Below are 14,154 nucleotides of genomic sequence, written 5' to 3'. Positions count from 1 at the left end.
CCTCTCTGTGCTAGTGATGGCTGTTTAACAGTCTGATGGCCTTGAGATAGAAGCTGTTTTTCAGTCTCTCAGTCCCAGCTTTGATGCACCTGTACTGAACTCGTCTTCTGGATGATAGCAGGGTGAACAGGCAGTGGCTTGGGTGTTAATTGTCCTTGATTATCTTTTTGGCCTTCCTGTGACATCGGGTGCTGTAGGTGTCCCGGAGGGCAGTTAGTTTGCCCCCGGTGAGGTGATGCGTTGTGCAGACCGCACCACCCTCTGGAGAGACCTGCGGTTGTGGGCGGTGCAGTTGCCGTACCAGGTGGTGATACAGCCCGACATGATGCTCTCAATTGTGCATCTGTAAAAGTTTTTGAGGGTTTTAGGTGACAGGCCAAATTTCTTCAGCCTCCTGAGGTTGAAGAGACGCTGTTGCGCCTTCTTCACCACGCTGTCTGTGTGGGTGGACCATTTTAGTTTGTCAGTGATATGTATGCCGAGGAACTTAAAACTTTCCACCTTCTCCACTGCTGTCCCGTCGATGTGGATAGGGGGGTACTCCCTCTGCTGTTTCCTGAAGTCCACGATCATCTCCTTTGTTTTGTTGACGTTGAGTGAGAGGTTATTGTCCTGGCACCACACTCCGAGATACCTCACCTCCTCCCTGTAGGCTGTCTCATCGTTGTTGGTAATCAAGCCTACTACTGTTGTGTCGTCTGCAAACTTGTTGATTGAGTTGGGAGGCGTGCATGGCTACGCAGTCATGGGTGAACAGGGAGTACAGGAGGGGGCTGAGCACAAATCCTTGTGGGGCCCCAGTGTTGAGGATCAGTGAAGTGGAGATGTTTCCTACCTTCACCACCTGGGGGCGGCCCGTCAGGAAGTCCAGGACCCAATATCGCCTATTATTGTAGGCCTCTTTATTAATCTAAGCCAGTTCATTCTGACAATTTCGTTGGCAAAATTATACTGAACAGAAATATAAAGGGAACATGCAACAATTTCAAAGATTTTACTGAGTTACAGTTCATAGAAGGAAATCAGTCAATAGAAATATATTAGGCCCTAATCTATGGATTTCATGGGTGGGCCTGGGAGGGCATAGTCCTACCCATTGTGGAGCAAGGCCCAGCCAATCAGAATGGGCTTTATTACAGACAGAAATACTCCTAAGCAACCCACCCCCCCAGACGACCACGCAGGTGAAGAAGCCAGATGTGGAGGTCCTGGGCTGGTGTGGTTACACGTGGTCTGCGGTTGTGAGGCCGGTTGGACGTACTGCCAAATTCTCTAAAACGACAGCTCTGGTGGACATTCCTGCAATCAGCATGCCAATTGCACGCTCCCTCAGAACTTGAGACATCTGTGGCATTGTGTTTTGTGATAAAACTGCACATTTTAGAGTGACCTATTATTGTCCCCAGCACAAGGTGCACCTGTGTAATGATCATGCTGTTTTATCAGCTTCTTGATATGCCACACCTGTCAGGTGAATAGATTATCTTGGCAAAGGAGAAATGCTCACTAACAGGGATGTAAACAAATTTGTGCGCAAAATTTGAGAGAAATACGTTTTTGTGCGTATGGGACTTTTCTGGGGACTTTTATGTCATGAAACATGGGACCAACACTTTACAGGTTGTGTTTATATTTTTGTTCATTATATATTAGAGATGGCCTTAGCCACTTATAAAGTCCATAAACGGCATAGAACACGCCCCCGACACGCCCCATGACTCCTCGGCCAATCAGAGCAATGCGTGGTCCTCTGTAGCTCAGCTGGTAGAGCACGGCGCTTGTAACGCCAAGGTAGTGGGTTCGATCCCCGGGACCACCCATACACAAAAAAAAAATTTATGCACGCATGACTGTAAGTCGCTTTGGATAAAAGCGTCTGCTAAATGGCATATTATATTATATTATATTATATATTATTATATTATTATATTATTATATTATATTATATTACAATGAAAAATTAGACTTGGATCTTGGCCCTTACGAGGTCCAGAAACTGCATAGGACACGCCCCAGACACGCCCCCCAGACTTCTCGGCCAATCAGAGCATCCATAGATTAGATTTGGCATTGGACCCTTACTAAATCCATCCCTACACTTACTATATGCTGGAGGACTGAGTGGAGCGCCCCCTAGAGGCAAAAACAGCATGTACACTTTGAAATTGGACTTCCATATTGGCGGTCCCATGACTACATTTATGTTAAGCACAGGCATGGATGTGACATCCAAAACCCCATTTTGCCATCCATTCCCACATCTATTTAATGTTAAAAAAGTCAAAAACCCTTACCTTAACCATTTTAAATGTCAAGTTCAATGGGGTAGGGAGTCCGAGGGACCCCAGATAGCACGGACCGAATCACAACCGGTTTCCACTAGATAGTACAGCCACAAAGTGTAAAACGGCTATATCGTTAAAATTCATCGTTAAAATTTATCGTTAAAAACCTTTTATGTTTGATCTTAATTTAAGGTTAGGGTTAGGTATAAGGTTAGCAGTGTGGTTTAGGTTAGGGTTGGGTTTAAAATCAAATTTTAAGAAGGTAAATTGTCGAAATGGGCGGGGTTTACGATTTTGTGGATTTGGTAACTAGTGACGACCGCTCAATGATCACAACACTTCGATCATTAAAGTGTAGTGGATTTACACTCCAGTCCAGTTGGTGGCGGTAATGCACCTTTTGGTTGTCAACAGCCATTTAAAAATCACAGAAGAATAATTACTTTGAGCAGTCGGACGGAGAGGATATAATTTAATGGTTTTGGAGCTCAACACTGACAAAATTGCTCATTTGAAGCCGAATTGATTCTTGCAAGGCTGAAAGTTAGTCTTTGGTGGCGTGCATGTCTGGAAAAAGCGTATGAGACACTGATAGCATTGCACAGACAGCTGGCGGGGAAGAATGTCTGGAAGTGTTGTGTTAGCTGTTATCTAGCTAACGTTAGCACTAGCCAACTGACTAGCTAACTAAATCGTCACATTCACTGAGCAGGAACTCATTGCCTTGGGATTTATTAGGACTGGAAATATAGCTAGCAAGATAGTCACTTAAATTATTACACTTGTCTTGCAACATTTAATTCGTGGAAACGTTCGAGCATCACTGGTGCTTTTTTTGTGGATACAGGAAGAACTTTCCAATCCACACGACCATTGCCTCAAACCTGTAGTTCACGAACATGATCAAATTCATTTACCGTATCAATGCATGAAATCAAGATGAACAGGAAGAAGGACAAGGGATTTGAGAGCCCGCGGCCTTTTAAATTATAAGTATTTTCTATTACCTTTGGCTTAGTTAGCTGTGCACACACGTTTGTCCGTAAGTTATTACTTGGCACATGATATAATACTGTAGCTAAGTTATATCTCAATGTGTTAACCTGTTATATGTCATGTTTATTCCTACACGACTCACCAGGTTGTCTGCATCAACAACATCAACTTCCAAAGAAAGTCTGTGATTGTAAGTATATCGTAGTAAATATACTCAATAACTATAGTTCCCCCGCAAGTACCTCAATAAAATGCTGTTTCTCATCACCATCACTTTGGTTAAATCTCGGTTGTTGTATCTGTAGAACCTAGCCGTAGGCTAAATCTTGGTTGTTGTATCTGTAGAACCTAGCCGTAGGATAAATCTCGGTTGTTGTATCTATAGAACCTAGCCGTAGGCTAAATCCCGGTTGTATCTGTAGAACCTAGGCGAATGTCTAAGAACCAAACATATTTCTACTAAGAGACATTGAAAACAACAGCAGAAATTGGCCATGTAGAACCACAGTCTAGTTTCTCATCCTTGTCAACTGACACACCCCTCTATTTGACAGGGCTATGTGGAGCTGACCATCTTTCCAACTGTGGTCAACCTGAACCGGATCAAGCTCAACAGCAAGCAGTGCAGGATCTACAGGGTCAGAGTCAACGACCTAGAAGCACCATTCATTTACAATGACCCTACTCTAGAGGTCTGCCACCATGAGTCCAAGCAGTAAGTGTTGTACTCATACACACATGGTCTAGTATTCATGTGTTGAACTTGGGAGGTCATAACTCACCATGAAGGAAACAGAAAACAGCAGTTCATCTTATCCTCCAATGCTCTCCTTGCTTCTTTCTGATGTTTTCAGAAGAAGCAACGACTAAGATATGTGGTTGTTTTATCTACCTTAGTTGAATGCACAGTAAGATAGATGCTCTGGATAAGAGTGTCTGCTAAATTACCTAAATGTATGTAAAGTCGAGGGAAGAGGACAGGAAGAATCAAGGAGAAGACTTGAGATTCACCCCTGTATTACACAGCTACTTGCAGTAACTTTTCACCTCTTCCTCTCTCTGCCCTGTCCCTTGCAGGAGGAACCTGAACTATTTCTCCAGTGCCTACACAGCAGCAGTCAGTGCTGTGGACCCAGACGCAGGACACGGGGAACTGGTCATCAAAGTGCCCTCTGAGCTGTGGAAGCAAGGAGACGGTAATACAGAACTTCATCTTGTTCAAGTGAAATGTTGTCTCTAAATTGGGTTAATCTACATTATGACCTTCGGTGAATGACTGACCTCTGTTGCATCTGACAGTGGTTCTTGGGTCTGTAGTTTGAATATAAAGGTTCAAGGCATATTCTGATAGCCTGGCTGGTCCCAGATCTGTTTATATGGCACAAACACACCTGGGACCAGGCTAATGTTCTGCAATGCTCTTACCTTAATGCATAGCATCGGAAGCTTAAAGTATTGTTTATGTACAATTTAACTTACTGCCCTCTAATAATTGACTGTTTCTATTTCTTGTCTCCAGAGATGAATGTGCTGAAGGTGTACATAGAGTTCTCTCTAGACCAGCCTAAAGGAGGCCTTCACTTTGTGGTGCCTGACGTAGAGGGGAGCATGGCTGAGAGAGGAGCACACGTCTTCTCCTTCGGATACCAGAACTCCACAAGGTGAGGAGGGAGACATTGATGGATGTCATATTGAGGCATTTATTCACTGTGCTGTCTAGGCTGGCCTAGTCTCTCTCTCTCTCGCTCTCTCTCTCTCTCTCTCTCTCTCTCTCTCTCTCTCTCTCTCTCTCTCTCTCTCTCTCTCTCTCTCTCTCTCTCTCTCTCTCTCTCTCTCTCTCATATTCACTTACTTACTTTCATATAATACGATCAGATATGTTATCACAAGCCTCATCCCTCCTTGCTACTTGACTACCTACACTGTTGTCCACCTGTCTTCCTCTCCCAGGTTCTGGTTCCCCTGTGTGGACTCGTACTCTGAGCTGTGCACCTGGAAGCTGGAGTTCACAGTGGATGCATCTATGGTGGCTGTGTCCTGTGGGGACTTGGTAGAGACTGTCTACACCCATGACATGAGGAAGAAGACCTTCCACTATGTCCTCCCCATCCCCACCGCGGCCCCCAACATCTCACTGTCTGTCGGGCCCTTTGAGATCCTGGTTGACCCCTACATGCATGAGGTACTGTGTGTGGAAAAGCATTGCATAGAAATCCAGCATTACCAATCACAATGTGTTCTGGAAGGAGAATGTGTTTAGTATAAGCCCATAGAGTAGTGTGCTCTGTAAGGAGAATGTATTTAGTAGAAGCCCATAGAGTCGTGTGTTCTGAAAGGAGAATGTATTTAGTAGAAGCCCATAGAGTAGTGTGCTCTGTAAGGAGAATGTATTTAGTAGAAGCCCATAGAGTCGTGTGTTCTGAAAGGAGAATGTATTTAGTAGAAGCCCATAGAGTAGTGTGCTCTGTAAGGAGAATGTATTTAGTAGAAGCCCGTAGAGTAGTGTGCTCTGTAAGGAGAATGTATTTAGTAGAAGCCCATAGAGTAGTGTGCTCTGTAAGGAGAATGTATTTAGTAGAAGCCCATAGAGTAGGGGTTCTTAAACTTATTCAGCCTGGGACCCAAATTAGAAATTCTGTGTTTTCCTGGGACCCAAGCTTATGAAAATATGCAACTATATGTAAATATTGGTACATTTCATTGCCCTTATGTCTAAAACAAATGCAATATAGACAAAAACAAATAACAATGAAATACCCATATAAATAAATAGCTGTTCATGTTTATTTTCCCCCCTTTAAAAACACTCTTACATATATGTCTAGGTTGGAACTGTTGCTGTTAAAATGCAAGAAATCATTTTCATTCTGAACTGGAATAAACTGATCACATCACACAGATGTGTAACAGAACACAGGCTGAGTTCTTGATAGTGCAACCTTAAGTTACAGTAGGGATGAAAGATGATCAGGCCTACTGTACATATTACTGTAGAAAGTATTGTTGAAAAAAGTCTACGTTGGATCTGTTGCTGTTAAAATACAATCAATATTTTTTATTCTGAACTGGAATAAACTGATTGATCAAATCACACAGGTTGAAGTTTTCTACAAGCATGTCTATTCTGAGCTCAGTTGTTGACAGTGCAACACGGAGGTCAAGCTCAGCGTTGAGTCTGTTTCCGTACTTGTTTTTTAAGTACGCCAGAGTTGAGAACCCTGACTGGCATTGGTATGTGGTGCCAAACTGGATCAGAACATCTACTGCTTCCTGCTGTAGATGAGCAACCCAGAACTGTGTGAGTGTTTGCCTCAAAAAACACCTTGCTTCAATCAGTTTATTCCAGTTCAGAATAAAAATGATGACTTGTATTTGAACAGCAACAGTTCCGATCTAGACTTGTTTTCAACAATAATTTCTACATTAAGATGTACAGGAGGTCTGATCATTTTTTATATTTTCTCTACTGTTACTTAGGGTTGCGCTATCAGTAGCTAGCTAGCTTGCTTTGGCTAACGTTAGCTATTAGCTGTGTACAAGGCCAGGGGATTGTTTGAAAGAGAAACTCACATCTACTACTATGAGAGATAGTACTCCCTTATTTCTGCTTATCATCACCTGTTATAAAATGACAACAATGTCTTGCTAGCTGACTTACTTTTCCACTGTCGAAGCACAGTTTCCTGAAGCATTGTGCCCTGTTCTGAAAGAACTCCCTGGGTTTACCGTCATGCTGTGGATGTTTGGTCAGGACGTGTCGTTTTATTAATTACAGTGAGGGAAAAAAGTATTTGATCCCCTGCTGATTTTGTACGTTTGCCAACTGACAAAGAAATGATCAGTCTATACTTTTAATGGTAGGTTTATTTGAACAGTGAGAGACAGGATAACAACAAACAAATCCAGAAAAACGCATGTCAAAAATGTTATAAATTGATTAGCATTTTAATGAGGGAAATAAGTATTTGACCCCCTCTCAATCAGAAAGATTTCTGGCTCCCAGGTGTCTTTTATATAGGTAACGAGCTGAGATTAGGAGCACATTCTTAAAGGGAGTGCTCCTAATCTCAGCTTGTTACCTGTATAAAAGACACCTGTCCACAGAAGCAATCAATCAATCAGATTCCAAACTCTCCACCATGGCCAAGACCAAAGAGCTCTCCAAGGATGTCAGGGACAAGATTGTAGACCTACACAAGGCTGGAATGGGCTACAAGACCATCGCCAAGCAGCTTGGTGAGAAGGTGACAACAGTTGGTGTGATTATTCACAAATGGAAGAAACACAAAAGAACTGTCAATCTCCCTCGGCCTGAGGCTCCATGCAAGATCTCACCTCGTGGAGTTGCAATGATCATGAGAACGGTGAGGAATCAGCCCAGAACAACACGGGAAGATCTTGTCAATTATCTCAAGGCAGCTGGGACCATAGTCACCAAGAAAATAATTGATAACACACCATACCGTGAACGACTGAAATCCTGCAGCGCCCGCAAGGTCCCCCTGTTCAAGAAAGCACATATACATGCCCGTCTAAAGTTTGCCAATGAACATCTGAATGATTCAGAGGAGAACTGGGTGAAAGTGTTGTGGTCAGATGAGACCAAAATGGAGCTCTTTGGCATCAACTCAACTCGCCGTGTTTGGAGGAGGAGGAATGCTGCCTATGACCCCAAGAACACCATCCCCACCGTCAAACATGGAGGTGGAAACATTATGCTTTGGGAGTGTTTTTCTGCTAACGGGACAGGACAACTTCACCGCATCAAAGGGACGATGGACGGGGCCATGTACCGTCAAATCTTGGGTGAGAACCTCCATCCCTCAGCCAGGGCATTGAAAATGGGTCGTGGATGGGTATTCCAGCATGACAATGACCCAAAACACACGGCCAAGGCAACAAAGGAGTGGCTCAAGAAGAAGCACATTAAGGTCCTGGAGTGGCCTAGCCAGTCTCCAGACCTTAATCCCATATAAAATCTGTGGAGGGAGCTGAAGGTTTGAGTTGCCAAACGCCAGCCTCGAAACCTTAATGACTTGGAGAAGATCTGCAAAGAGGAGTGGGACAAAATCCCTCCTGAGATGTGTGCAAACCTGGTGGCCAACTACAAGAAACTTCTGACCTCTGTGATTGCCAACAAGGGTTTTGCCACCAAGTACTAAGTTATGTTTTGCAGAATACTTATTTCCCTCATTAAAATGCAAATCAATTTATAACATTTTTGACATGCGTTTTTCTGGATTTTTTTTGTTGTTATTCTGACTCTCACTGTTCAAATAAACCTACCGTTAAAAATTATAGACTGATCATTTCTTTGTCAGTGGGCAAACTTACAAAATCAGCAGGGGATCAAATACTTTTTTCCCTCACTGTAGTTTGTTTTGAGAGACTCGTTACTAAGCACTTCCCGCACAAAACACATTGTGGGCACTCCTCCTTATTTCTCAACATTTGTATGAAACCAAGAGAGAGAAACTAATCGCTGTGTTTGCGTTTCATGACGATTGAGCTCAGTCAGAACTTGTGGCTAGTTTGAGTCAATTCGATGACAGTGGTAAGTGATGGCGAGTGGGAATGACAAGTCAGTGGCTGACAGCGCATCATCTGCTGCTGAACGACAACGCTGCAGCGTGTGGGACGCGGAGTGATCTACAGGAAAACTGCAGAAAAAAATATCTGGTAAACAGCGAAGCACACGGGCGTCTCCCACTCGCACAGCTGCCAAACTGATCTGAGACCGCTGCTAAGCAGAGAGCACAGCACACTGATCAGTGAGCGCAGTTGCACTTGGCCAAATCAATTCCAGTAATCAATTAAATAATTATACATTTACTCTGACACGTTGCGACCCACCGTTAACCGGGTCGCGACCCATACTTTAAGAAAGGCTGCCAGAGAGAGTAGAGGCAGGCAACCATGTAATGTAAAATATGTTGACATATACACTGAGTGTACAAAACGTTAGGAACACCTTCGTCGGGGCATGGACTCTACAAGGTGTCGAAAGCGTTCCACAAGGATGCTGGCCCATGTTGACTCCAATGCTTCCCACAGTTGTGTCAAGTTGGCTGGATGTCCTTTGGGTGATGGACCATTCTTGATACACACAGGAAACTGTTGAGCGTGAAAAACCCAGCAGCGTTGCAGTTCTTGACACAAACCGGTGCGCCTGGCACCTACTACCTTACCCTGTTCAAAGACACTTAAATATTTTGTCTGGCCCATTCACCCTCTGAATGGCACATACAATTGTCTCAAGGCTTAAAAATCATTTTTTAACCTGTCTCCTCCCCTTCATCTACACTGATTTGAAGTGGATTGAACAAGTGACATCAATAAGAGATCATAGCTTTCACCTGGATTCACCTGGTCAGTCTGTCATGGAAAGAGCAGGTGTTCCTAATGGTTTGTCCACTCAGTGTATATTTAAGCAGGTTTCCTTTCCACCTACGACCACTAGGTGGAGTATGACTGTTATTGTGAATCAGTCTTAAGAACCCAATGTGCTATGTTGACATATTGTCGAAGATGGTTCTCTTCAAATATACTTTTGATAGAATAGAATACAACAGAACAGAATAAGTGTATTTTTCCTAGAGGGAACTTCTGTACTGTTGCTTTACTGACACTTTAAATATAGTTTTATTTTTATTTTTCCAGGTGACCCACTTCTGTTTGCCCCAGCTCCTGCCCCTGTTGAAACACTCCATGTCGTACCTGCATGAGATCTTTGAGTTCTACGAGGAGATCCTGACCTGTCGATACCCCTACTCCTGCTTCAAGACTGTGTTTGTGGACGAGGCCTACGTCCAGGTGTCTTCGTACGCTTCTATGAGCATCTTCAGGTGGCTACAGTCTGGCTTGTCTAGTCCTAATACCGTTATTTTGTGGCTTTGCACATTTTAGTTTAGAACAATGTTTCACAACATTTAAATATCACATTGTATTGTGGAAACTTCTTGCTGTTTGTTTTAACGTTTCCATTTTCCATGCGTTTGTCATGGAAAATACCTCAATTGGTAGGCCAATTAAATTCAGATTTATTACGTCAACATTGATGCTGTTTAGATAAGACATGCACCTCAGGAGCTTTTGCAGTTTCCCAAAGAACAGCTCTCCTCATCCGTTCATTTCTCTCTTTCAGTTTTCATAATGCTGAGTTGTTTTGGCACAAGTCAAACTTTACCTCTCTCTTTACTCTCCCCCCTCTCTCTCTGCCCTCTCTCTCTCCCCTCTCTCTCCCCTCTCTCCGCCCATTCTCTCTCTTCCTCTCCTCTGCCCTCTCTCCTCTCTCTTTACTCTCCCCCCTCTCTCTCCCCTCTCTCTCTCCCCTCTCTCCGCCCATTCTCTCTCTTCCTCTCTCTCCTCAGTACTAATCTGCTGCACAGTGCCATGATCATAGACCAGACCCCCCTGACCAGACGGTGTTTAGCTCAGGCCCTGGCACAGCAGTTCTTTGGCTGCTTCATCTCCAGGATGTCATGGTGAGTAGTGGACTGAGTAATACCAGACAGAATATAGTGGAGTTGTGGAGAGATCTACAGAGACCACACACACATTTACACACATTTACACACACACACACTCACATACATTCACTCACACACACATTTACACACACACACACACATTCACTCACACACACATTTACACACACACACACACTCACTCACACACACATACTCACTCACATTCACTCACACACATTCACACACACTCACACACATTCACACACACTCACACACATTCACACACACACACACACATTCACACACGTCAAACGTGAAAATCACTCCTGGTTCAACCTTGGAGGTTGTCAGTGGTTTAGAGATTGTCAGTGGTTTGGATGTTGTTGGTGGTTTGGAGCTTGTCGGTGGTATTTTGATTTGTTGTTTCATAAGAACAGAGTGGTAACTGTGGGTTCCTATCCAGATTTCTACCTTGGAGTACAGAGAGATTATTGAAATTATATTTTGTCATCATATTTATTACCAGGCAGAAATTGAGCAAAGCTTTGGCCTAGCTGAGAGAATCTCAGCATGATAAATCTGTGCATTAGTGTTTGGCAACGTTTCTACAGCCAAGGTGTGTGTGTGTGTGTGTGTGGGGCCCTTGGCAATAGTGCGGCTGTTGTCAGTTGGGGAGGCTGAGGTTTCACGACGGCTTCAAAGGATCACTGCAAACAATGGACCCCCCTGTCTTATTAAGTGTTTAAAACTAAGTCAGATGTGGAAGCTTGACTTACTCTTATTTATTTGGCTTGTATAAGCCACAGTTGTGTAAGAGCACAGAGAAATCAAACAGACATTTCTCTTTTGATATGAAGACCCGTCACCTGCTTGCAATTAATTGTGTGGTTTAATTTCTGTTCAAGCCTGTAATTGAAGTCAGCTTGTTTTATGAAACTGAGCTCATGTTCAGCTTGTAGAGGTTTAGCACTTTCTGTGTGTTACAGCTTTACACATGATTTCATCTCTTAGTTGGGTCACTTCATGAAGCTACGGCCAGTATTCATTAAATTACTCTCAGAATTAAAAACCACCTACTACAGCCAGTATTCATTAAATTACTCTCAGAATTAAAAACCACCTAGGTTGAATAAAGTATCTTGTTTCTTTTTTTATGTGCAATAAATGGTAAGTTAGTAAACGTGTGCCAAACTGGTTAAACGTCATTACATTCAGGTGTTCTGCCAGCATGCCTGCTTTTTATACAAACTGTTGTTATGTCCTGTACAAGATCAGCTTACAAACTGTTGTTATGTCCTGTACAAGATCAGCTTACAAACTGTTGTTATGTCCTGTACAAGATCAGCTTACAAACTGTTGTTATGTCCTGTACAAGATCAGCTTACAAACTGTTGTTATGTCCTGTACAAGATCAGCTTACAAACTGTTGTTATGTCCTGTACAAGATCAGCTTACAAACTGTTATGTCCTGTACAAGATCAGCTTACAAACTGTTGTTATGTCCTGTACAAGATCAGCTTACAAACTGTTATGTCCTGTACAAGATCAGCTTACAAACTGTTGTTATGTCCTGTACAAGATCAGCTTACAAACTGTTGTTATGTCCTGAACAAGATCAGCTTACAAACTGTTGTTATGTCCTGTACAAGATCAGCTTACAAACTGTTGTTATGTCCTGAACAACATTTCCTTATATGTTGCCTGTCTGGTTGCCTTACCTGTTGTCTGGCTGGTTGCCTTACCTATTGTCTGGCTGGTTGCCTTACCTGTTGTCTGGCTGGTTGCCTTACCTGTTGTCTGGCTGGTTGCCTTACCTGTTGTCTTGCTGGTTGCCTTACCTGTTGTCTGGCTGGTTGCCTTACCTATTGTCTGGCTGGTTGCCTTACCTATTGTCTGGCTGGTTGCCTTACCTGTTGTCTGGCTGGTTGCCTTACCTGTTGTCTGGCTGGTTGCCTTACCTGTTGTCTGGCTGGTTGCCTTACCTGTTGTCTGGCTGGTTGCCTTACCTATTGTCTGGCTGGTTGCCTTACCTGTTGTCTGGCTGGTTGCCTTACCTGTTGTCTTGCTGGTTGCCTTACCTGTTGTCTGGCTGGTTGCCTTACCTGTTGTCTGGCTGGTTGCCTTACCTGTTGTCTGGCTGGTTGCCTTACCTGTTGCCTGGTTGGTTGCCTCACCTGCTGTCTGGCTGGTTGCCTCACCTGTTGCCTGGCTGGTTGCCTCACCTGTTGCCTGGCTGGTTGCCTCACCTGTTGCCTGGCTGGTTGCCTCAACTGTTGCCTGGCTGGTTGCCTCCTTCTGTTGTCTGGCTGGTTGCCTCCAACTGTTGTCTGGCTGGTTGCCTCAACTGTTGCCTGGCTGGTTGCCTCCTTCTGTTGTCTGGCTGGTTGCCTCCAACTGTTGTCTGGCTGGTTGCCTCACCTGTTGCCTGGCTGGTTGCCTCACCTGTTGCCTGGCTGGTTGCCTCACCTGTTGCCTGGCTGGTTGCCTCAACTCTTGCCTGGCTGGTTGCCTCCAACTGTTGTCTGGCTGGTTGCCTCCAACTGTTGTCTGGCTGGTTGCCTCCAACTGTTGCCTGGCTGGTTGCCTCCTTCTGTTGTCTGGCTGGTTGCCTCCAACTGTTGTCTGGCTGGTTGCCTCCAACTGTTGTCTGGCTGGTTGCCTCAACTGTTGCCTGGCTGGTTGCCTCCTTCTGTTGTCTGGCTGGTTGCCTCCAACTGTTGCCTGGCTGGTTGCCTCACCTGTTGCCTGGCTGGTTGCCTCACCTGCAGCCTGGCTGGTTGCCTCACCTGCAGCCTGGCTGGTTGCCTCACCTGCAGCCTGGCTGGTTGCCTCACCTGCTGTCTGGCTGGTTGCCTTACCTGTTGCCTGTCTTGTCTGTGTTCTGTAGGGCTGATGAGTGGGTGCTGAAGGGGATCTCTGGCTACATCTATGGTCTGTACCTGAAGAAGACCTTTGGAGTGAACCAGTACCGCCACTGGATCAAAGAGGTATGGAGTGAACCAGTACTGCCGCTGGACAAAAGAGGTAGGGAGAGAACCAGTACCGCCACTGGATTAAAGATGTAGGGAGTGGACCAGCACCGCCTCTGGATTAAAGAGCTTTGACCAGTACCACCACTGTATTAAAGAGGTAGGGAGTGAACCAGTACCTCCACTGGATTAAAGAGGTAGGGAGTGAACCAGTACCTCCACTGGATTAAAGAGGTAGGGAGTGAACCAGTACCTCCACTGGACAAAAGAGGTAGGGAGAGAACCAGTACCGCCACTGGATTAAAGATGTAGGGAGTGGAGCAGTACCGCCTCTGGATTAAAGAGCTAGGACTAGTACTGCCACTGGATTTAAGAGGTAGGGAGTGAACCAGTACCTCCACTGGATCAAAGGTAATATATACATTGCGAGATGCA

General features: G+C 44.5%; 1 protein-coding gene across 1 annotated transcript in view; it reads left to right on the top strand.

Annotated features, from left to right (window-relative positions):
* The first annotated feature begins 3,121 nt into the window (after positions 1-3,121).
* Positions 3,122-14,154, top strand: part of LOC311125758 (transcription initiation factor TFIID subunit 2) — a 40,409-nt gene continuing 29,376 nt past the window's right edge. Inside the window, exons 1-9 of the mRNA XM_084158435.1 lie at positions 3,122-3,274; positions 3,417-3,471; positions 3,836-3,996; positions 4,359-4,477; positions 4,801-4,942; positions 5,232-5,463; positions 9,942-10,126; positions 10,652-10,765; positions 13,638-13,737. Of these exons, the coding sequence (XP_084014561.1) occupies positions 3,210-3,274; positions 3,417-3,471; positions 3,836-3,996; positions 4,359-4,477; positions 4,801-4,942; positions 5,232-5,463; positions 9,942-10,126; positions 10,652-10,765; positions 13,638-13,737 (1,173 nt within the window). The 5' untranslated portion in view covers positions 3,122-3,209. The remainder of the gene's footprint in view (positions 3,275-3,416; positions 3,472-3,835; positions 3,997-4,358; positions 4,478-4,800; positions 4,943-5,231; positions 5,464-9,941; positions 10,127-10,651; positions 10,766-13,637; positions 13,738-14,154) is intronic.

Source organism: Coregonus lavaretus (assembly GCF_964263955.1).
Source record: "Coregonus lavaretus genome assembly, chromosome: 3".
NCBI lineage: Eukaryota > Metazoa > Chordata > Actinopteri > Salmoniformes > Salmonidae > Coregonus > Coregonus lavaretus.
The sequence above is the reverse complement of the archived record's forward strand: the minus strand, read 5'-3'. Positions and strand labels throughout refer to the sequence as shown.